Below are 24,891 nucleotides of genomic sequence, written 5' to 3'. Positions count from 1 at the left end.
TGGTAAAGGTGAGCCCAGGAGCGTCAGCAGCTCAGACTCGGGGGCAATGTGGGCAGGGAAGCCTTCTCTGAAGCAAGTCTTCAAGGATGCCGAAGGTGTCACCACGGATGCGGAGGCAGGCAGCTGTATGCAACTAGTCCTGAAGAGCTATGTAGGTCAGGCCTCTGGAGAGGGAGGCAAGCAGAAACACAGGTACTCCATGCTGAGGAGTTTGGGCTTTATCCTGAGGGCAGTAGGAAGCCTTTGAATGGTTTTTAAAGGGAAATACCAGGATGTTGTCTGTGTTATTAAAAATGCTGTTTTTCTAGCCGAATAGAGACTGGATTGGCAGTAGGTGAAGTGGGGAGCAGAGAGACCCTAGGTGAGTTGCAAGACTCCAGATGAATAGTAAGGACCTGTGGACCAAGGCAATACTGTGAGATTGAAGAAAAAAAACATTTCAGAGATGTGTCAGGAGATGGACTGCAGAGAACCTGGTCATGATGACAGATATGGGAGAATAGAGGAGGAAGGAGTCGAGGGTGTTGCCCAGGTCTCTGGCTTGAGTGGACATCGCACCCTTTATCAAGAGGGGGCTTGGCCACTCGCCACAGCTGGAGAAAATCCACATGCAGCAACAGAGAGCCCGTGCACCACAACAGAGACCCAGCATAGACAAGAAATAAGTAGAAGAGAGTTTTAAAAAAGAGAATATGAGGGAGGGAGTAAAGCTGAGAAATTCTTTAGTTTGCATATAACAAATCTTCTGTGTAAGAATAAAAAGATAAAGCTACATTTTGAGCCATGACATCAATATTTAAAAACTGATGCGGGTATAAAAACAAGAAGATTTTGTAATCATTCTGTTACTTTAAGTGCATTTTTAAAAGACTTAAGAAAATTTGCTGTGCTAGACTTATGGTTACAATCCATGCCTAAACATTTGGAAAAATGCAATTGACTGCATAAAAACTGCCTATTTATAGTTGTTAAAAGAGTTTGTAAATATTTGGACAGTTTTGCATTAAGGATTAAGCAAACATTAAATAACATACAAATAATAAAAAGAGAGGGCTTGTGGGAAGGAAGGCCATGCTTGCTTGGGGAATGCAGGGGAGAGGATTAGTTGGGGGAGGTGTGATGAATTTGAAGCTTGAGAGAAGATCAGGAGGGCATGTCTGGGTGGGCCAGGAGCTCATAGGAGATGCTGAGATGCAGCTGTTGGCTTGTCCTTTCGGTGTTAGGAGGGCACTTTGGCATCATTAGAAGGATCAGTGCTTTGTGGTGTGGGCCCCCTAACGTTAGATTAGCTTTCTTAGAAGCCATATTAAATAAACATAATAACCTCAATTTCAGTGTTGTTTGAAGTTGATGGACATGTGAGATGAACTGAAGTGACTTTTAGTTGAATTCAGCAGAGAAAGTTTGGTCTCAGGGTGAATTTGGATTTTTTCTTCATACTTCTTGGGGCCCTTGGTCAGAATCTCAGTAAAAAGACTACTTAGAGGCTATATCAGCAAGAAGTAAAAAGGTACTTTCCTTGTTATTTGATCTTCCCAATAACACTGCAAGGTGTTACTGTAAAAAGTCCCGTTTTATAGATAAGACTGAACCTCTGAGGGTTACATCGCTTTTGTGTGCATGCTAAGTCACTTCAGTCATGTCCAATTCTTTGTGACCCTATGAACTGTAGCCTGCCAGACTCCTCTGTCTGTAGCATTCTCCAGGCAAGAATTGGAGTGGGTTGCCATTTCCTTCTCCGGGCGATCTGCCTGACCCAGGAATCGAACCTGTGTCTCTCTGTCTCCTGCATGAGCAGGTGGGTTCTTTACCACTAGCACCACCTGGGAAGCCCTGCTTACCTTATAATAATAAATAGTAAGGGGCAGAGATGTGACTGTGACTCTAAATTCCATTCTCTTTCTGCTACGCAGCACTGAGTTAAACATACCAGGCCTATGAAATCCTGGGATAGAAAAGTTGTGTTTTCATTGAGAAAAAGATATTTTTTGGAAATGATGTGGTCCCAGGAGGTTGATCTGGAACATGGCTGATTCAAGCTGATATATGGCAGAAACCAACACAATACTTGCAACACTCTCCTTGGGTCACCCTAGATCAGCTCCTCTGATATACCGCTGAGACTCCCCTCCCCTGCCCCACGCTAACAGCTCTCAGACTCGGCATTTCTGGTGGCACCCCGGCCCAGGTCTATCTGAGAGCCAGCACTTGGGGCCTTGCTTTTGATTCTCCCTTTTGCCAGCTTTTTCTCTGCCTCTGCCCCCTCCCCCGCCTCCCACCCATGGCAGCTGGACAGATTCTCGAGTTGAAAGCATCAGGCAGGCAGTCTGCTGCTCCATAACCTCAGATGGCTTCTCATCTCGCTTGGAGTACAGCCCCTGACCTTCAGGGCCTCCTGTGCCCTGGCGTTTGACGGATCCCCTGACCCTGTCACTGACCACACTCCCTCGACTTGAGCCACGCTGACCTTCGGGCCACTCCTTGAACTCTGAGAGCACCTTATCAACACCAGGGGGCTTTAAAACTTGCTGTCCCTCTTCCTGCCCTGCTTTTGCCCTCGTAGCGCTGTGACAGACACTCTCACATTAGGTCTCTGCCTCTCTGTGTGGCCTTCCGTTCTAAAATAGCAGCCCCATGCTCTGCCCCTTCTTTTTCTTCATTTCTTCATGGCACTCATTCTCTATTTGTTTATTAATATCTCCTGCCTATGAGCTCCATGAATTCGGGGGCTTTTTTCTGTCCTGTTACTTGTACCTCTGGCTGCTGGGACAGTGCCTGGCCCCCAGTGTGCACTCTGGGGGATTGGCTGACTGATGGAATGAATACATGGACGCCTCGGCCTGATGGAGAGGGATGGAAAGCGGATTAGCTGTCACCAAGGGACCTAGATAATGAAACAGTGTCTTAGTCCCTCCCTATGTGGTTAGCATTGCTGATTCCCTAAGTCTTCTCATTTGGAGGTATTAGGAAACCTCCCCACATTTCCCTGGATTAGAAGCAGACTTACTGCTCTGATAAGGATGGAAATGATTTTTTCCTGTAACCTACAAGTTACCAGGAAAGATGTACTGCCCAGTGCTAGCGTGGGGTCCACGTCCTACCCATGTCCACCCTTCAGCCTCTGGAGGTCGCTCACAGGAACGTCAGTGTTTGTACAGCTTGCGGAAAGTACCTCCTGCATTGTGGCTTTCATCGGAAGGAGGCCTTCTCTAAGAACTTGATTGGAGCTCTGTCTGCAGGGTGTCCTTAAACAGAGGTTTGCTTGTTGGAAATGTGAACCTGAGCCATTTTCAGTGCATTTTTCTGTTGTTCTCCCTATAGGATCTTCTACGTCTCTCATGATTCCCAAGACTTGAAGATCTTCAGCTATATCGCTCGAGATGGTGCCAGCAATATCTTCAGGTGTAACGTCTTTAAATCCAAGAAGAAGGTAAAGGGGCCGTCATTGGTCATCTCATCCTCTGATGGAAGCAGAGTGTTCCCAACATTGCCCTGTCTCCCTGCTGATGGAGAGGCAAGATTTGGAGGTGGCTATTTGAATGCAAGATATAGGGCACCTCTCTCACTAGTCAGTCATTGCCTGTATATAATGAAATTCTCTTTTAGTTTCATTTGAACTTGGTACTTAGTTGTATGCAAACAACTGGAGAGACCTCAGCCACTGGAAAAGTGCTCTGGAACGCAGCAGGCAGACAGTACCAGGACTGGTGCTCATGCTGGTGTGTGGTAGGAAAGAAGGCTGCCACTCACTGAAGTCACCCTGCATCATGATTCTGTATTCTGATCAGTGACCTCCAAATATGGCATGGTGGGATCTAGTTAGACTTTGTGATGTTGGTTGTCCTGGATGTTTATTTTGTTACAGTAGCCTTGATGCTTGAGTAAATGCAACTTTTGCAGTTCTGTAGAGACAGGGTTCCTCTCTATCATGCCTCCAGGAGTCTAAAGCACAAAACTGGGGTTTGGAAACATGGGCTGTAACCCCTCTTCTCTCCTGGACCCCTGAATTATGTTATGAGGGTCAGTATCCCCCTTGGGTCTCAGCTTTCCTCTCTATAAAATAAGGAGGGGCATCAAAACAGGCATTTCCTAGAATGTATCCTGTAAAACATTTACCATCCAAAACATTTAATATGTTAACATTTAACATATTAAAACTATTTAATTTAAATGTGCTAGAAAGTCCTAAGTTAGAGAAATCCCTTTAGCTTTAACCTAGCATTTCTCAAACTGAATTGGCCATGAAATCATATTTTTTCCATGTATATGTGTTAATGTCCTAGGAATTACTTTTCTGTAAAAGAGAATTGGAAAGTACTATTTGTGTCTGTAAGGTCCCTAACAGGTAAAGGTGGAATGGTAAGATTGTTACCACTCTAGACACAAACCAGTGACCCTGACTTTCTATGAGGACTACTTCTGAATTCTCTCCTGCTTGTCCCTTCTTCGATGCCGTGTGGCATCTTAATGCATCTTATGTCCTAAGACATCTTTAATAGATCGGTGGGTACTGTGCCAAGTGGGGGTAATAAGAATAAAACATGACAGGGTTGGGATTTACTGTAATATTATGTATGTCCCATCTCCCATCCTAGCTCCACAAAGAATTATACTTTGCTGATTCAGCCTCTTCCTCTAAGGAGATGTGTGCCCTTACCCACCTATTCTTGGGCTTTTTAATGCAAATTGTGGAATTGAAGGGAAAAAGCCAGAACTGGAAAGGTAGACGGAAGAAAGGGCAGGTTGCCAGATTTCACTTTTAGGTAATAGTACAGTTGAGAAGGGGAAAAAATGAAAGTAGGATATGAAAGAACTGATAGAAAGAGGAGGAAGTGTTGCAGGAAGGGGGACCCCTTCCAGGGCTCGAAACTGGGCTCTTGTCTAACACTTAGAAATGAATTGTCTGAGGAGACACATGTGCTGACAAAGCAAGAGATTTTATTGGGAAAGGGCACCCGGGTGGAGAGCAGTAAGGTAAGGGAACCCAGGAGAACAGCTCTGCAAGAGGCTTGCAATCTGGGGTTTTATGGTGATGGGATTAGTTTCCAGGTTGTCCTTAGCCAATCATTCTGACTCAGAGTCCTTCCTGGTGGTACACGCCTTATTCAGCCAAGATGGATGCCAGAGAGAAGGATTCTGGGAGGTGGTCGGACATGTGGTGTCTCCTTTTGACCTTTCCTGAACTCTTCTGGTTGGTGGAGGCTTATTAGTTCCGTGTTCCTTACCAGGACCTCCTGTCGTAAAACAACTCATGCAAATGGTTACTATGGTGCCTGGCCAGGGTGGGCGGTTTCGGTCAGTGTGCTTCCCCTAACAGAACAGAAGGACAGAAAGAAAAGCCAGGGGGACTGGAGATGAGAATTTAGGGGTTGAGAGAGGGAAAAGCACTTGTGTGGTTTTGAGGTGTAATGGATCTCGGAAGGAAGGAAAGGAAATGCAAAGTGTTCCTGAGACTTACAAACCAGATCGGATCGTCTGCAGGGTTCCTCAACAGAAAGACTAGGATTCCCTGTCATTCATTTTGAGTGCTCCACTGTACTCTTAGTTTTGTCCAGCGACCAGAGTGTGTGGATCTGAGACTTTATTAAAGTTACAAATACCATATTTTAATTTACAGAGTGCTTTAATGTTTAATCTTACTAGATCCTTCCAAAAACCCACGTGAAGAAGTTAAGATGGTAATTTTCATAGGATAAGTAAATTGAAAGATTAAATGACTTGCCCAAGGTCCCATGGATAGGCACTGACTGGCTAGACTCAGGGAGACATGTAGAACAACAGGATTTTGAGCAGGAACTCTAGGTAAGGGAGATTGTTATATTTGCTTCGCCATCTGATCTGGTACAGCAGCACAAACACAGTGGGATCGTCCAGTCCTTCTGCCAAAACCTGAGTCTAAGAACGATGCCCACTGGAACTTTGATCTTGAAGAGAAGCACAGAATGAAGTTCTTATTACCCAGTGACAAAGGAATAGTCATCTGGTTCCCTCTCACACCAGTTTTGTCCATATCTCTGAGCTAATGCTGACCTCTGGCTCTTTTATTTTCTCTGTCCCTTTTGCCCTCACCTACTGAGACTAACTCTTCCGAGCTGGTTCTCAGGCCCTTTGTTGGCCTGTAGCCACGTGGCTGAAGGAATTGTTTACAGACAGCCTGGGCTGTGAGCCCCCTTGCTGCTGAACTATAGGTGGAAGGGCTGGTTTCCACGCCAGGAAAGAAAAGTGAATTAATTGTTCTGCAAAGGAAACAGAGTTGGGGAGGAGTGGGACCACGTCTGCAAGGTTTTGCAAGCTTACCCTGGGTAGTCTCCAGATCTGGTGATTTCCTTTCTTATAAAGCATTTCTGATTTGGAGAGATAATAGTTAGCTTGGGAAGGAGTTTTAATTGGCAAATGGTAGGAATATTTAAGAGGTGAGGGGGAAAGGACTAAATACCCTGAGTAAGTGTGTCTGGTAGGGTTGTTTCTGGTTGTTGTGGGTCAGTAGGGAGCTCTCTTGTCTAGCTCAGTGGTAAAGAATGAACTCCTGCAATGCAGGCGCCACAGGAGACGTGGGTTCAATCCCTGCATCAGGCAGATCCCTTGGAGGAGGGCCTGGCAACCCACTCCAGTGTTCTTGCCTGGAAAATTCCATGGACAGGGGAGCCTGACAGGCTACAGTCCATGGGATTGCAAAGACTCAGACATGACTAAAGTGACTGAGCACACACTGGGAGGTCTCTTGACTGGAAGCCAGTGGACCTGGGTGTTCTCCAGAGCCTTTATATTGATCATGGTGTAGAGAAACCTTCTATGAGCTCCTTGCTATATTAAGGCTTGGTTATTGCTCTTCACATCATGTCCCCAGGGTGTCCTCATGGCATTTCCCACGATGGGCTTCTCGTGTGGGTCATCTTTACCTTATAGTTCACTGTGGGAAACGTGATTGTCTCTTCTATAGTTAATAATATAAGTCAGATTCTCAAATTCTCAAATAATATGGCCTGGTAGATGGCCTCCCTGCACCTGGCTGCCAGCACCGTGGTTATTCTATACCTATGGATCTTCCTTTAGTTACCCATATAGCCAATGTGGTTCTCATCTTTAAACTTTAATCTTGAGCTGATTTTTTTCAGTTGGGCCTTCATCAGAAGTTAGGTAGCAGAATATTGTAGGGAGATAATATACTATCAGCCATTCATCTGTTACTCTATATTATCCATACTTATATTATTAAGTCAAATAATATCCAGTTGGAGAAGGAAATGGCAACCTACTGCATCCAGTATTCTTGCCTGGGAAATCCCATGGACAGAGGAACCTGGTGGGCATCAGTCCATGGGGTCGCAAAGAGTCGGACACGACTGAGCGACTAAGCACATAAGCAATATCCAGTCAGTTTGCGTTACTTGCTATGTGCTTGTGACTGTCCTAGACTCTTCATTTAAATTATCTTTATTCCTTCAGCAGCCCTGTAAGCTGTAGGTCCTATGATGTGCTTCGTTTTATGGATGAGAAAATGGAGGCTTAAGGGATGTAACTCATAATAAGTGGTGCAGAGGCTTCCCTCATGGTTCAGTGGTTGGAACTCTGAGTTCCAGCTGCATGGGGCTCCGGTTTGATCCTTGGTTGGGGAGCTAAGATCCCACATGCAGCACACCACCGCCACTCTCCCCTCCCTCCCTCCCCCCCCCAAAAAAGTGATGGAGTTAGAACTATACCTAGAAACTCTGACTCTGGAGCTTACCTCCTTCACCACTGCATTTTATTATCTTCATCAGGAAATTGCATGACTGAGGAGTAACCTATTTCTCCAAGGTCTACTTGTAAATGAATTCTACTGTAATTGTTACTGGGGTATGAAGAGTTCCTTAACTCTGAATGGTCCAAGTCACTTTGACACAGATTTTCCTTTTTTTCTCTTAATATCTTTGTATGGTTAATCCTGACTCCATTTTATAGTGGGAGAAAGAGAGGGCCCAGGAAAGTAAATACCTCTGGTCACACAGTAAGTCAGCAATGCCCCTGAGATAAGAACCTAGCTTCCTGCTTCCTAATCCAAGCTTAGACCACTTGACTCTGTTACATGAAATTCATAAAATATATGTGAGCCTCTCTGCGTCTGAGTTTCTCCAGCAACCAAAGAAGATGAAAGGCATCCCAGAAATGCTGATCTGTGGGTGTGGAGTGAGGTGACCTTCAGGTAACAAATTCTGTGTGACTAGGAGGGATCGCCAGGATTGTAGTGGAGAGATCCCAGCACTGTTCCGACCAGCGCCAGCAGCGAAGGGTTGGAAGAGGGTCTTTTCCTCGCCCGGAGTGTTAGTGACACTTCCTAGCAACACGGCTTTCCCATTTCCCTCCTTCGGGGACGTAATGACAGTATTCATTTGCAAGGCCTTTTGCCTCCTGCGAAGCCTCTGTGTGTGTCTTGACCCCTCCCGTGTAGTGGATGTCCCGCTCCAGTCATATGCTCCCAGCCCCAGGTGGAAGTGGCTGTCTGCCCTGACCAAGTGTGACGGTACTTATCGGTGCATGAAGTGCTGGTGATTAACAGGAGCCACAGGAATCTCCGCATTATCTTCACGGGTAGCTCCTTGAAACTGTTCTGCCTGCAATCACGGCTCAATTGGTTTGGGTTAGGAGAAATCATTTCCTCCTATAATACTGCTACCATCAGGTTAGGGGGCACAGCACAAAAGTGTCCTTAAGGGCTTGCCATGGATTTTGCATGATGATGTCAGTCTTGTGCTAAAGAATGAGTACTTTCCTGGCCAAGTTCAAGTTAGGGAGGAGAGATAGGTCCTAAATTTAGGGAAGGAGGCTCTTTTTTATATTTTAAATGTTAGTGTGGGGTTGAGTTGAGAAGTCAAAATACAGAAATCCTAAGTCTCAGAATTCATGTAGTCCAAAACTCTTTGTTTATGGAGAGGAACTCAGTACCTGGAAAAGTAAATTCACTCACATGTGGTCATCTAGGTGGTTACTGATAGTACTGAGGTTGTAGCTCGGCCTTCTTTTCTCTATGCTGCTGTGGTTCATGGACTAACAGATATAAGGAAAAACCCAGAAGTCCATTGGAAATGATAAGGTCTACTATCTCCTGTCAATGTTGAAAGTGTAAACCTACTTTGAAACTAAGCTTTCTTCATAGTAGCAGTATTCTGGTGTCCAAGGCATTGCCTTGATCAAATTGTATGAGCAAGGCCATTAAAGAACCTGTTAGACAGAAACCCAACCCATTTCTCAGTTCAGAGCCTTAGTTTGTTGGATCTTCCTCTACGTACAATTTCAGGTGTATTTCCTCGCTTCAGCATTGCAGATTCTATAGATTGAAATCGCTTGATAGATATAAGCTTAAATCTTTTACTAAGGTTCAAAAAACACATTAAAGAAACATGAACTTCAGTTCTATTTTTGCTGAGATTCTGTGGTGTTAAGGTCAAGAGAAGGGCACTACTTTCTTGCCATGATAAATGGAAAGAATGATAAACCTGTGAGTTATTCTAGAACTGACTTACTGGGCTGAAGTTTCTTAGAATTCAGACACACTTGGCAGATAAATTTCCAGTTCTCAGAAGAGACAGAGTGGCAGGGGAGGGGGTAAGCTGGGGTAGAGGGCTGGGGGACTAGAAAGGTGCTTACTTGGAGGAAGTGTGCCCCTGGTCTTCTCTTCTTTCCCCGACATCGTCATCATCATCGTATACACCTTGCATTTTGAGCTTCTTCTAGTCACTGGGCTTCCCAGGTGGCGCTATTGGTAAAGAACCTGCCTGCCAGTGCAGGAGACATAATAGACATGAGTTTGATCCCTGGGTCGGGAAGATCCCCCAGAGAAGGAAATGGCAACCCACTCCAATATTGTTGCCTGGACAGAGAATGGAGGAACCTGGCAGGCTATAGTCCATAGGGTCGCACAGAGTCGAACACGACTGAAGTGACTTAGCACACGCTAGTCACTTTCCTTACTTGTCTGATGACTCCTTTACTTATTGCCATGAATTGTGAAGTAGAGAGGACTTTTTCCAGGACAGTGAAATTCAGAACACTGCCACAGTTATTTAATAAATCAGCTGTAGAATAAGACTAACAGTAATTACCATTGTTTACATATATGCAGCACTCAAAAGAGTCCCCAGATTTACAAGGACCAACTGACAACAAGATGGCTTAAAATGAAAACAGAAAGTAAAATCATGATTGACTGTTATTTTCCTGTGGGCCAGTAAAATGCAGAAATCAACCTTCTGGTTTCTGTCTTTCTAAAGGTACCATTGCAAGCTCTTGTCTGCTTTTGAGTAGATAGCCCACTCTCACTGAGAACATAGTGTTATTAATATTTTCAGGATTTTTGCTGCAGTTCATCACATATTGATGCCAACTACCAATACAGTTGGTACCCACATTAAGCATACAGAAGAGACTAGCTATTTCTTGCATTTTGACTTCTGTGTTGGATTGAGGTTGGAGGGAGGAGAAAGAGGGTTTTGTTGATATGATTAAATAGATGATTTAAAGAAACATTTCTGGGTGCCATTTGGGTAAGTGGTGTAAAGTTCTAAGACAGCTTCTTACCAGTCGTCTTCTTAGGAAATTGCCTGTAATTGGCACCCCCATGGGCTTCAGTGCACCCCATCTGCAGCCTAGAACCGCTCTGAGGTTAGCTATGCCCTCTCGGCTTTGAAAACATCAAAGCAGCCATATCCGTTCTAATCTTGACAACTGAAAGTCCACAGATACTTTAGAGTTGCTAACACAAAACTGGCTTTGGGACGGGAAGATTTGATCCATGTGGCCAAGTACTTTCAGTGGCTTATGTAACGCTGAACTGGATTTGTACAGAAATAATACAGTATAATGATGCTTTTTTTTTTTTTAACCTAGCAAATTCCAGAGAATGGTCATATCCTAGAGCTGAAAAAGGCTGCCTTGCCAACATGCTGGTTATTTGCTCTGCTTCATCCCTGGCTACCTTCACATCTCTAAAACCCCAGTGTGCTTTCCAAAGGTCATGAAATGTGAGCACTTGCTTCCTGGTGACCTGTGTGGGCCGTTGGAAGGGGTTTTTCTTAAACCTTCTCCCTCTTGGGTTAGACCTGGTTTATAAACTGTACATCCCAGCATGTGTGATTCCTGCATTACAAGGTGCAGGCAGGACTAGTGTTCTTGCTTAGAAGGCTAGAAGGTCCCGTCACCACGTGGGCTAGGCCTGGCGGGCAGGCACCAGCATGGCCATGGAAGAGCAGATGGTTCCAGTGATGGGAGCTCCTGCCACGTGTGGGCTGGCCCTCCTAGCCATCTGCAAGTAATGCTCCCCCAACAAGGTTCTTATACAGAATCTTCTGAAAGTAGACTTTTCCCTAGTGAAGGAAGAGGAGCCTACAAGGTCAAGAGACATCTGAACTCACCTAGCAGTTGTGAGAGAATTGTGAGAGAAGTGGGAGTCTTCCAGCCCCTTCTAACTGCTAGAGTGGTGAGTGGGAAGGGACAGTCTCTTACATGTATATAATCATTCTGTGAAGCAGATAGGGTGGCTTCATTACGTATTCAAATGCAGAGAGCTCTTCATAAAACATGCTACTGTGTCCTTTTACTGTGAGTGGAAATACAGCCTTCACATTAAAGAGGAGTAAAGGATAAATCAAAACGTTATTCAGCCCCAAATGTGCCAATCCAGAACTCTTACTCAACAATTTCCTTGCAGCAGAAACCATCACTCCAGCTCGGACCAAAGATGATTTGGCCCAGTTCTTCTCTGTTGCTATGGGGACAGAGAGATGATGACGTTAGCCCTTTTGATGCTAACTTACCTACGTTAAGAGTTAATTCCCTTCATGTCTTCATGTTTCTGTTATTGATAAAGTAAGCCCAGCCTTTTCTGAACTACTGTTTGTTTTCTGTCTTATTTCCCCTTTGGTGCAATGAATTCCATATTCAGAATAAAACATTTCTTGGGCACTTGGTATATGCCAAGCACTGTGGGAGGTGCTCTCATATACGTTAGCCATATATTTATTCCTCTGTGAGGCAAAGGAGAGAGTATAAACATCGGTGATTCACTTTTTCAGTTGAAGTTTACAAAAGTGTTTTGTAGTGCAAATGTGAGGAAGGGAGGCTAGGAAGGAAATGGGTGTGGGGAGTCATTTCTAACATAGGGAAATCAGGACGAGTTAACTGTAAGTCTGCATTTTCCACTTTTTCCCGGGAATCAGATGATAGAGGCGAGGGCCAGTTGCTTATCACGGTAAATGTACTAAAATGTGAAAATGAGACATGGAATATTAAATATTAATATGAGTATTGTATATACTATATAGAGTATTATATATAGAGAGTATTATATATAGAGAGTATTATATAATATGAGTATTAAGCACTAAGACCAGCCACTTCCTTACATCCATTCTGGGCTTGTAAATAGTTGGCTGAGACTGATGAGTGTGTGTCAGATGATGGTCCCTGATGAAAGTGAGAGATTAGGGATCTGAGCCAGGGTCCAGTTTCTGCAGATGCTCAGTCCTCAGTGAATCTCATCATCTCTTGTCAGCTTGATGCATGAGAAAGGCAGGTCCTCTGAAAAGTCATTTCCCACCAACTATATCCTCTTACTTATATTGGTGTGTTTCCTTCCAAAGACACGTTTAGAAATCCTGTCCCTTCTCTGGTTTATCCCTCAGACTCAAGGACACTTGTCTGAGGACCCTTCCATTTTTAATATCATCTCAAGAGTTAGTTAAGGGATGTGTCTGTGACTTACAGACTTGGAGGAATTTGTAACATGTCCTCCTTAGGAGAACTTGAGATTTTAGAGCAACAGATGTAGTAGTAAGTTTGGGACTTTCCGTATGGCAACCTACTCCAGTATTCTTGTCTGGAAAATTCCATGGACAGAGGAGTCTGGCGTGCTATTGTTCATGGGGTCACGAAGAGTCAGACAGGACTGAGCGATTGAGCACACATACGTTTTTAAGAGGGAAACTGGGTCTCTGATAATGATACAGTTGGGAAAAGACTAACTCAGCCTTTGCAGGTACTTATGCACTAGGATTTATCTGGGTTAATTTATGTAAAATAAGGAAGTAATGGAATTAAATACACAATCTCTACATATCATTTAGACTTACCATATTTTATTTCTAGACTTCCCCAAATTTGTCCTTTTCTGTCACTTGTAAAGATGCATAAAAGAGCAAAATTTCTGAGGGTCAGAAGAAGGGAAAGGGGCAAGGCTGTGTGTAATGGACCCTGGCTGTCCTTGGAAGGCAGGTTATAGCATCTCTAAGGTTCGGTAAACTGGGAATGAGCATTGCTGTAAAAGATTAACCACAGGCAGGCAGTCTGCTCTTATTCTCTTACAGAGAATAAGCAACACCAGATCTAAGGCCTGGGGGGAGAACTCTTTTGAGTAGAGCAGACTCTTCTCCATTTTCACCCGAGGATTGAGCTTCCCGGCTCAGCCTCCTTATCAGAGCACAGCTGGATTGTCAAAGGAGATGTGAGAGCTGTGGTGCACTTGGTCTGGATTGGCTAGGGACTGTGCCCCTAAATCACACTTTGTTATGTATTTGAGACATGAGAAAGATGGAGGCTTGTTGCTTAAGACCAGTGCCTGCTGCTCCTCAACTTCCAGTGCAGAAGGAGTTGTTGTCTCTCAGATAGTACAAACCTGTGGTGGGAGAAAGGGCCTCAGCCTGACCTTTGGAAAACAGAGATAAGTGAAGTGTGGACATACAGGGACAGAGGCTCTGACCACCACTGGGTGATGGGGGTCCCACAGAAGTTACTGCTTTCTTCCTGCCTCTCTTGAAGTGGTCATCATCCAGACATGTCGGGATGTTCCAGGTAAGAGATAAGTTAAGAACATCCCTGGAGTTCGCCTTGTGGACTAAAAGGGGTTTGAGCTCTAAGACAGTCACTTCTAGGAAGTAGTTTGGGAAACATCAGAAAGAGAAGAAGTTGACTGAGATCTGAAGTAGGTATATGATGGTGATTGGCTAAAATACCTTTTCATGAACATGAATGCTCTGACCTCAAATGAAAAGAGGGGACATAGAAGTAATGGAAGGCTTGAGAAAACAGTTAGGGTAGCTATTTGGGGACTTAACACCTAGCAGAGAGTGAATTAGAGCAGCAGTTCCACACATGAGGTCTAAGGCAATTAGGGGTTCCTGGGCATAGTAATGGAGAAATATGAGCTCATTTCAATATTATGAAAAGCATAAATGAATCACACATTTACCCTCAACAAGGCTGTACAGGCTATCAAAACATTGGACTCTGCTTTTGTCTATAATTGAATTGGTTTGCTGATGAGAAGCTCTGCTTGACTGCTTATTTTGTTTTATTTTTTTCCCCAATGTGATGGGTGAACTGATGGTGTCACTAGGTAGTCACAACTGACCTGAAGGCAGATTATCCAAGATGTGATTAATCTTTGACTCAAGGCGCAGAGTGACAGCCACAGCGAAATACTCCACCGTCTGCGGTGGCAGAATGGTTGGGGACCACTTTTGTAAAAGGAGCAGTGACCTTCAGTTTCCCATCCCGAGTTCTTAAACCTTGCACAGCTCTCACTGAATTCATTCTTGGTCTTTGAAGGAAAGTGAAAGCAGAACAATTAGCAAATCATAATCAGTTGTCTACTTTGGAGACTATGCCCTGAAAATCTTGCGTGTGGTTGTTCCTCCTAGCCTGCATGGGCCACTTAAGACTCCTTTCAGGAACAGGCTCTTTTGTCCTGTCCCTGCTGTCCTGAAGTTCCAATAACTGTGGCCAGCTGATGCAAAGAGCTGACTCAATGGAAAAGACCCTGATGCTGGGAAAGATTGAAGGCAGGAAGAGTAGGGGGTGACAGAAGATGAGCTGGTTGGATGGCATCAGCGACTCAATGGACATGAGTTTGTGCAAACTCTGGGAGATGATGAAGGGCAGGGAAGCCTGGAGTGCGGCAGTCCATGGGGTCTCAAAGAGTCGGACACGACTGAGCGACTTAACAACCACCACCACCTGCTGTCCTAGCTAAGGAGTGGGATACCAAGAGCTAGGGTTAAGCGCAATGCTTGGGCAGTTAGAGGAAGAGGTTAAATAGCAAGAAAAAGAATGAAAAGAAAAGAAAGTAGCAAAGGAATGGACCCTGTGAGTGATGTCTTTAGAGCAAGGATGGGAAGCTCACCTCAGATATGGTTGGCTGCCAGTGATGTTCCAAGGGATCTGGACTCTGGCCTTCAGCTGGTTCTGCTGTTTAGACCATGGCTTCTCAGTCCTGTATCTTCACAGCCCTTGATCTGCAGGAACACCAGGGAAACCCACCATTTCTAGCAGGAAAAAGAAAATGACGGCTGAGTTACTCTTCACGTGATGAACCCATGAAACATTTGATCATGGTTGCCAAAAGAATTCTGAACCGTCTCAGCCAGTGTTGTCAGACTTGCTAGGTAGAATTGGGCTAAGTCCACAATTGGAATCTTTGCTATCTGTCCATTCAGTTGACTGTTTCCAAACTGCGGTGACAGTTTCTATTTTCTGGAGTAATTGAGGGCAGGGAAAATGTTTTTGCATACTTCTTTGTGAGTATGTGCACAGCCAAACAACATTAGGTTTTTCCACCTCTTTCCCTCGCTGGCTTCATGGGTGTCTGTCTGCATGCCTTCTGCATATCCTCTCCCACCTCAGCCCTTCTTGTGTCCTTGTAGAGGGTCTCCGCATCCTTCATTCTCTTCTCTCCTTTATCCTTCCCAGAGCCAAGCTATGCGAATCGTCCGGACGGTGGGGCAGGCCTTCGAGGTCTGCCACAAGCTGAGCCTACAGCACACACAGCAGAATGCTGATGGCCAGGAAGACGGGGAGAGCGAGAGGAACAGCAGCAGCTCAGGAGACCCAGGTAGGCACGGTCGCTGCTGTGGACGCGGGTGAAGAGGCAGGTGGATACACAGTGTGGGTGGTGGACCGTTCCCCCAGGCCCAGAGCAGCCACTTCACCTAAAAACATTTTCTCTGTTTCTCTCTAGATTCTACATTTTCTTTCAAGAATGTGTGTTACTTTTATAACAGAAAATTAAAGATGTGTAAACTATCAAACGAGGCATTTAAACTGGATATCAGGAAACACATTTTAACGGTAGAGCTGCTTATACTACCAAATCAGATCCCAAAGAAAATTTTCATACAAAATCACCTTCATAAAACAAATAAGATAATTTCTAATTATCGAAGCAGTTTTTCTTCCCTACTTCTAAATTCTGTAGTTCTGTAAACCCTCAGGGTAGACATTATTCCAGTACCTCCAGTCTTCAAGTCTCATTAAAAGTCAGGAGCAAGACCAAGGTGTCTTTTGTCATCTCTCCAACAGTAAATGTGGGAGCAAGAAGTATGAGTATTAGGTAAAAAGTTAATATTGTTTATATTTTTATGTGGGAAACCCATGAAAATAAACTGAAAGCTATTAGAAATAAGAGAATTTAGAGGTAAGGTCCAGTAAATACATATAGATAACTGTGGTTTCCTGTTCCAACATCAACCAGTTGGAAGTCATAGTGGAAGAAAATATCCACTGAAATAACTTTTTTTTATCTTTAAAAAGATAAAATGCCTGAATAATCATAATAAAATATATGTTTATATGAAGAAAATCAAATAGTTGGAAAGTTCTTGGTTGGGAAATCTCAACATCATACAAATGTTAATTTTCCTTATGTTAATCTATAAATTTAACATTACAAATTTTTATCAGCAAAGTAGGCACTTTGGTAAGCTATCATATTTAAAACTATAGGCTGCAGATAAAAATAGTGCTTAAAGGAAAATCAAAGGTTTAATTATTTACAATAATAGATGATCGATCATGAAAATCAAATTAATTAAACTTTCAATTCAAGAAGTTAGAAAATGGCAAAAGAGGTCTCCCATCGCAAAAGGCAGTTTTGCTAAGTGATGAAGGGTAGAGATTTTCGGTTTCCATTCAAGTTGCACTGGTCACTAACTGTGTGATTTTGGGCAAATTCCATAACCTCTCTGTGTCTTAGTTTCCTCTTCTGGGAAAAGTAGGAATAACAGTAGTATCTTCCTCATAGAATTATTGTGTTGATTGGATAAGCAGATATATTTAAAATGCCAAATCTGGTACTTGGCACATGGTAAACACCAAATATGTTGTTAGCTATTATTATTTTTTAAAATGGGAAAAAACAAGGATAGGAAAAATCCTAGAAAAGATGAGTGATGACAGACCAGTGACTTTCCAGGTACAAAAACATACTATAAAGCTGTAAAACTGTGCTGATGCATTAGTAAGTGTCTGAGTGGACTGGAATAGAAAGCTCAGAGATAAACTCAGACACACATGTTGACATAGTGTGTGGTAAAGGTAGAAACCCTCTGGAGAAAAATATGGAAATCATTAAATTTAAAATTTCACATGCTTTTGACCCCCAAATCACCCTCAAATTCTCTTCTAAGAATTCCTCTTAAGGGTATACCCATACATGTGTGAAATGATGCATATATAAAAGTTATAAAAATTGGAACTAGCAAGAGGGGATTTTATAATAATTTATGGTTATAAGTAATGGAATATTGCAGAACCTCTAAAAAGGATGAATTGGTTCTCTGTGAACTGATAAAAAATCATCTCCAAGATATTTTGCTGAGTTTTTAAAAAACAAGATGTAGAACTGTGAATTGGTAGCATACCAGTTATATTGTATAAAAATCAGATCAGATCAGTCACTCAGTTGTGTCCAACTCTTTGCAACCCCATGAATCGCAACACACCAGGCCTCCCTGTCCATCACCAACTCCCGGAGTTCACTGAGACTCACGTCCATCGAGTCAGTGATGCCATCCAGCCATCTCATCCTCTGTCATCCCCTTCTCCTCCTGCCCCCAACCCCTCCCAGCATCAGAGTCCTTTCCAATGAGTCAACTCTTCATGTAAATGTGTTTTCGTATATGCCCACTATGCATAAAACATCTCCAGAACTGGTAACTTGGTTCATTCTGGAAAGAGGAACTAAGTGTCTATACTGGGAGGAAGATTTACTTTTCATTATTGCAGCCTATAGCTGGCCACATTGCTCAGAACAAAAGCTGATCTGCTCACTTCTGAACTGGAGGATTTGCCCTTGGAGCTCCTAGCAGGATTAGATTGATGCCTTTACATTATTAGCTCTTCTTTGTCAATGCCCTGTTCCCTTGTTGGTGGACAGTCATGGCTACACCTCAAAGGCTATTGAACCCACAATACAACTGGCAGCCAGGATGCACATATACAAAGATACTCTAACTGAAAAGTAAAGGGCATTGTCTCTGGTAAAGCCACCTATTCCTGGAGTGAAAGAGGTTGGGCACAGAGAAGTTATCTAGAGGTTGAGTGTTTGAAATTTGTTCTTATCACATAACTGTCTGAGGAGCTTGATCTAGCCTCTAAGTACCTAATCAGAAGCGACTTCTCAGCCATTTGCTAAAGAGGGCAGGTTTGGCCTTTGAAGAGAAAAGCACTTCATACAGACTACTCTGAGAGCTAGGTCTTCTTCCCCTCCTGCTGTGGGAGCTACTCTTTCCTTCCCCTTCCAGACCCTGCAGGGCTCTTTTGGGTGGGGGTAGGTTGAGATCCAACCAGTCCATCCTAAAGGAGACCAGTCCTGGGTTTTCATTGGAAGGACTGATGCTGAGGCTGAAACTCCAATACTTTGGCCACCTCATGCGAAGAGTTGACTCATTGGAAAAGACCCTGATTCTGGTAGGGATTGGGGGCAGGAGGAGAAGGGGACGCCAGAGGATGAGATGGCTGGATGGCATCACTGACTCGATGCACATGAGTTTGGGTGAACCCCGGGAGTTGGTGATGGACAGGGAGGCCTGGCGTGCTGCGATTCATGGGGTCACAAAGAGTCAGACACAACTGAGTGACTGAACTGAACTGAAGGTTGATATGATTTCCTGTGATACCAGGACGGATTCTATTTGGGGAATGAATAGAGATTCCAATGGGGACCCCTTCCTATCATAGTTTCCTTCTTATCTTCCCCCTCCTCCTCCCCAAGCACCTGCCTCCCATTTCCAGTGCTAGCGTTTCCTGCATTTACCTCCAGGCGGCCGTTCTAGTCTTTCTTCACTATCCTGTCTTCTGGGGAGGCTGCCTTCCAGCTCCCACTGTCCCATTCCCTTTCTGCCCCTTCCCCAAAATTTAAACACTTCCTCCCTCTAGGTTTCCGTGTTCTTTTCACCCTTGGCTGGTGCTGCTACCGCCAGCATTTAGCCCACTGTCTCCCAGATACATAGTCTCATCTGTCTTCAGTAGAGGACAAGCTCTAGGGTCGGGGGAGTTGGGGGGTAAGGACTACTCTTCACACAGTAAATACTTGTTGAATAAAGTGGGGGATGTGGTCAACGATTGTGGCAAAGGATGTGTGTCATCTTAGGCGTCGTCAGCAGCATTGATTCAGTGTTTACTCTGTGCCAAAGTGAATATGGGGACTGAGTAGAAATTTCAGCAGGGAGTGACTTCTTCACAGTCTGCTTGATGAAGAAGGATGACCTTGAATGGCAGGAGTAGGTAGTGTGTTTTTATGTGTGTGTGTCTGTGTGTGTTCAGTCACTCAGTCGTGTCCAACTCTTTGCAACCCTATGGACTGTAGCCTGCCAGGCTCCTCTGTCCATGAGATTTTCCCAGAAAGAATTCTGGAGTGGGTTGACATTTCCTCCTTCAAGGGATCTTCCTGACCCAGGGATTGAACCTGCATCCCCTGTATTGGCAGGGGGGTTCTTTACCACTGAGCCACCTGGGAAGTTTGGGAGTAGGTGGGATTGAGGTCATACGGCCTAGAGCGGGAGACTGGAAGGCTGGAGAGAGCACGGATGGTGATGAGTGATGCTGGCTGAGGCTACAGGTAGAGACCAGCATGGTGACACTCTTCTGGCTGTGACAGGTGGTCAGCATTGAGATATTGGACCCATCAGCTACATGTCTGTCTCCTTTTATAACCTTTTTGGTGATTTTTTTTTTTTTTTCAAATTACAGTAATATACATGAGACGTCAGCCACTTGGCATCTTCTGTATACCATTTTCCCTAAGAAGAGTGTAACTGACGTTCTACATGTGGAAACAACTAGGTTCATTTTAGGAAAACCTGTCAGGCTCATTATACTTGCTTCAGAGTTTAAGATGTCAAAGCACTCAGTGTGTCTCTTTAAGGAGGTTGAGCATGGCTTGAATGTGCACTTTGAGTATCATACATCCCTCCAGAGAAAGGGAAGTAGGGGGGCCCTCCCCAACTTGTGTAAGTGAGAATCTGACCTGTGGAGTGATGTAAATTGTCTTAGGGAGATACACACACACGTACTAATTTTAAGGAATTGACTCACATGATTACAGAGGTGTGGCGAGTCCAAAATCTGCAGGGTGGGCTCCAGGCTGAAAACCCAGAAAAGAGTTGCAGTTCAAGTCTTAAAGTGGTCTGCTGGCACAATTCCCTCTTCTTCCAAGGAGGTCTGTCTTTGTTCTGTTAAGACTTTCAACTGATTGGATGAAGCCCAGCTATATTATGGAGGGTAATCTGCTTTATTCAATCTATTGATTTAAATGTTTACTCTCGTATGAAAAATACCTTCACAGCAATATCTAGAATAGTGTTTGGTCAGGTATCGACACCATGGCTCCACCAAATTTGCCCACAAAATTAACTATCACGGAAATGAAAAGGCAGTGTGGCATGACAGAGGGAGAGCTGGACCTGTGGACTAGAGAAGCAGTGGAGAGCTTGGCTTCTGGCACTTTTCAGGTGAATTCTAGGCTTGAATGCTAAGTCAACCATTTCTTAGCTAGGTCAGTCAGTTCAGTCACTCAGTTGTGTCCAGGTCTTTGCGACCCCATGGACTACAGCCTTCCCTGTCTATCACCAACTCCTGAACCTGGCTCAAACTTATGTCCATCCAGTTGGTGATGCCATCCAACCATCTCATCCTCTGTCGTCCCCTTCTCCTCCTGCCTTCAGTCTTGCCCAACATCAGGTCTTTTCTAATGAGTCAGTACTTCGCATTAGGTGGCCAAAGTATTGCAGCTTCAGCTTCAACATCCGTCCTTCCAATGAATATTCAGGACTGATTTCCTTTAGGATTGATTAGTTTGACCTCCTTGCAGTCCAAGAGACTGTCAAGTGTCTTCTCCAACACCACAGTTGAAAAGCATCAGTTCTTCAGCGTTCAGCTTTCTTTGTGGTCCAGCTCTCACATTCATATGACTACTGGAAAAACCATAGCTTTCACTAGATGGACCTTTGTCAATAAAGTAATGTCTATGATTTTTAATATACTGTCTAGGATGGTCAGAGCTTTTCTTCCATGGAGCACGCATCTTTGAATTTCATGGCTGTAGTCACCATCTGCAGTGAGTTTGCACCCCCCCAAAAATAAAGTCTGTCACTGTTTCCATTGTTTCCTCATCTATTTGCCATGAAGTGATGGGACAGAATGCCATGATCTTCATTTTTTGAATGTTGAGTTTTAAGCCAGCTTTTTTTCACTCTCTTCTTTCAGTTTCATCAAGAAGCTCTTTAAGTCCTCTTCACTTTCTGCCATAAGGGTGGTGTCATCTGCGTATCTGAGGTTATCGATATTTCTCCCGGCAATTTTGATTCCGACTTGTTCTTCATCCAGCCTGGCATTTCGCAAGATGTACTCTGCATAAGTTAAATAAGCAGGGTGACAATATACAGCCTTGGCGTACTTCTTTCCCAATTTGGAACCAGTATGTTGTTCCATGCCCAGTTCTAACTTTTGCTTCTTGACTTGCATACAGATTTCTCACAAGGCAGATAAGGTGATCTGGTATTCCCATCTCTTGAAGAATTTTCTACAATTCTCTTGAAGAATTGTTGTGATCCACACAGTCAAAGACTTTGGCGTAGTCAATAAAGCAAAAGTAGATGTTTTTCTAGAACTCTGTTGCTTTTTTGATCGTCCAACAGATGTTGGCAATTTGATCTCTGGTTCCTCTGCCTTTTCTAAATCCAGCTTGAACATCCTGAAGTTTTCAGTTCACATACTGTTGAAGCCTGGCTTGGAGAATTTTGAGCATTACTTTGCTAGCGTGTAAGATGAGTGCAATTGTGCAGTAGTTTGAGCATTCTTTGGCATTGCCTTTCTTTGGGATTGGAATGAAAACTGACCTTTTCCAGTCCTGTGGCCACTGCTGAGTTTTCCAAATTTGCTGGCATATTGAGTACAGCACTTTCACAGCATCTTCTTTTAGAATTTGAAATAGCTCAATTGGGATTCCATCACCTCCACTAGCTTTGTTCGTAGTGATGCTTCCTAAGGCCCACTTGACTTCGCATTCCAGGATGTCTGGCTCTAGGTGAGTGATCACACCATCATGGTTATCTGGGTCATAAAGATCTTTTTTGTATAGTTCTTCTGTGTATTCTTATCACCTCTTGTTAGTATCTTCTGCTTCTGTTAGGCCCATACTGCTTCTGTCCTGTATTGTGCCCATCTTTGCATGAAATGTTCCCTTGGTATCTCTAATTTTCTTGAAGAGATCTCCAGTCTTTCCCATTCTATTGTTTTCCTCTATTTCTTTGTATTGATCCCTAAGGAATGCTTTCTTATCTCTTCTTGCTATTCTTTGGAACTCTGCATTCAGATGCTTATATCTTTCCTTATCGTTTTTGCCTTTAGCTTCTCTTCTTTCCTCAGGTATTTGTAAGGCCTCCTCAGACAACCATGTTGCCTTTTTACATTTCTTTTTCTTGGCGGTGGTCTCGATCCCTGCCTTCTGTACAATGTCACGAACCCTCTGTCCATAGTTCTTCCGGCACTCTTGTCTATCAGATCTAATGACTTGAATCTATTTCTCACTTCCACTGTATAAGCGATTTAAGTCATAGCCGAGTGGTCTAGTGGTTTTCCCTAATTTCTTCAATTTAAGTCTGAATTTTGCAATAAGGAGTTCATGATCTTAGCTAGGTGATCCTTGGCAAACTTTCTAGTCTTTCTAGATCTTTCTTATCTGCTAGCTAGGTGTTGGGAGATAATGCAGGTAAATCAGCATCATTCCTAGCATATCAGATCAGATCAGATCAGTCACTCAGTCCTGTCGGACTCTTTGCGACCCCATGAATCACAGCACGCAAGGCCTCCCTGTCCATCACCAACTCCTGGAGTTCACTGAGACTCACGTCCATCAAGTCAGTGATACCATCCAGCCATCTCATCCTCTGTCATCCCCTTCTCCTCCTGCCCCCAATCCCTTCCAGCATCAGAGTCTTTTCCAATGAGTCATCTCTTCGCATGAGGTGGCCAAAGTACTGGAGTTTCAGCTTTAGCATCATTCCTTCCAAAGAAATCCCAGGGCTGATCTCCTTCAGAATGGACTGGTTGGATCTTCTTACAGTCCAAGGGACTCTCAAAAGTCTTCTCCAACACCACAGTTCAAAAGCATCAATTCTTCGGCGCTCAGCCTTCTTCACAGTCCAACTCTCACATCCATACATGACCACAGGAAAAACCATAGCCTTGACTAGACGAACCTTTGTTGGTAAAGTAATGTCTCTGCTTTTGAATATGCTATCTAGGTTGGTCATAACTTTCCTTCCAAGGAGTAAGCGTCTTTTAATTTCATGGCTGCAGTCACCATCTGTAGTGATTTTGGAGCCCAGAAAAATAAAGTCTGACACTGTTTCCACTGTTTCCCCATCTATTTCCCATGAAGTGGTGGAACCGGATGCCATGATCTTCGTTTTCTGAATGTTGAGCTTTAAGCCAACTTTTTCACTCTCCACTTTCACTTTCATCAAGAGGCTTTGGAGTTCCTCTCCACTTTCTGCCATAAGGGTGGTGTCATCTGCATATCTGAGGTTATTGAGATTTCTCCCGGCAATCTTGATTCCAGCTTGTGTTTCTTCCAGTCCAGCGTTTCTCATGATGTACTCTGCATAGAAGTTAAATAAACAGGGTGACAATATACAGCCTTGACGAACTCCTTTTCCTATTTGGAACCAGTCTGTTGTTCCATGTCCAGTTCTAACTGTTGCTTCGTGACCTGCATACAAATTTCTCAAGAGGCAGATCAGGTGGTCTGATATTCCCATTTGAAGAATTTTCCACAGTTTATTGTGATCCACACAATCAAAGGCTTTGGCATAGTCAATAAAGCAGATATAGATGTTTTTCTGGAACTCTCTTGCTTTTTCTATGATCCAGCAGATGTTGGCAATTTGATCTCTGGTTCCTCTGCCTTTTCTAAAACCAGCTTGAACATCAGGAAGTTCACGGTTCACATATTGCTGAAGCCTGGCTTGGAGAATTTTGAGCATGACTTTACTAGCGTGTGAGATGAGTGTACACTCTAAATACATGTTAGCCATCGTCTAGTTCTCCAGTTCAGTATCTCAACTCCATGACCTCATGTATGCTGTGAGGACAGTGGACAAGATCTCTGAAGTCCCATGGTTTTATGAGAGAGCCACATTAGATGGCTACCCCGTGTTTGTGGTGTGGTTCCATGGCCAGGATGTGAAACCGCCTTTGAGTATCAGTGTTTGAAATTCTACAGATCTGGAATGGGAAACGTTTTCTTATCAAGCCCCAAAGTCACTTCCTCTTTTTAGCCCCACTTGCTTCCTTACTGTCTGTAAGCTGCTAGGAACACATTCCTTGTTACCGTAAATGCTTTTTCCATAAATGCTTCCCCCAGAAGCATTTATTGACTCCATCAGGGTTTTTCTCTGTAATGGGGCACCTTGAAGCTTAAGAGTGGAACTGTGGGCTGGCAGCTTTTCTTTTCCTTTTAACGAGAGTCTTGCTTCCACATTAGGGAGCTTTCATTTAATTCGGTGTTTATCTTTCCAGTAGAGCTGCCCCAGGCAGGCCCTTTGTTGTGCCGAGGAAACTTGTTTACTCTGGAGGAATCCAAAT

At 43.9% G+C, this 24,891-nt stretch overlaps 1 protein-coding gene across 11 annotated transcripts in view; it reads left to right on the top strand.

The window, feature by feature from the left end:
• Nucleotides 1-24,891, top strand: part of LOC102414663 (carboxyl-terminal PDZ ligand of neuronal nitric oxide synthase protein) — a 359,817-nt gene that overhangs the window by 291,045 nt on the left and 43,881 nt on the right. For all 11 annotated transcript variants that reach the window (XM_045165982.1, XM_045165981.1, XM_045165978.1 and 8 more), the window contains 2 exons: nt 3,322-3,430; nt 15,718-15,859. In XM_045165982.1, coding sequence (XP_045021917.1) covers nt 3,322-3,430; nt 15,718-15,859 — 251 coding nt within the window. The remainder of the gene's footprint in view (nt 1-3,321; nt 3,431-15,717; nt 15,860-24,891) is intronic.

The sequence above is a fragment of the Bubalus bubalis genome, chromosome 6, assembly GCF_019923935.1.
Source record: "Bubalus bubalis isolate 160015118507 breed Murrah chromosome 6, NDDB_SH_1, whole genome shotgun sequence".
Classification (NCBI taxonomy): domain Eukaryota; kingdom Metazoa; phylum Chordata; class Mammalia; order Artiodactyla; family Bovidae; genus Bubalus; species Bubalus bubalis.
This window is presented reverse-complemented; position numbering and strand designations above follow the sequence as displayed.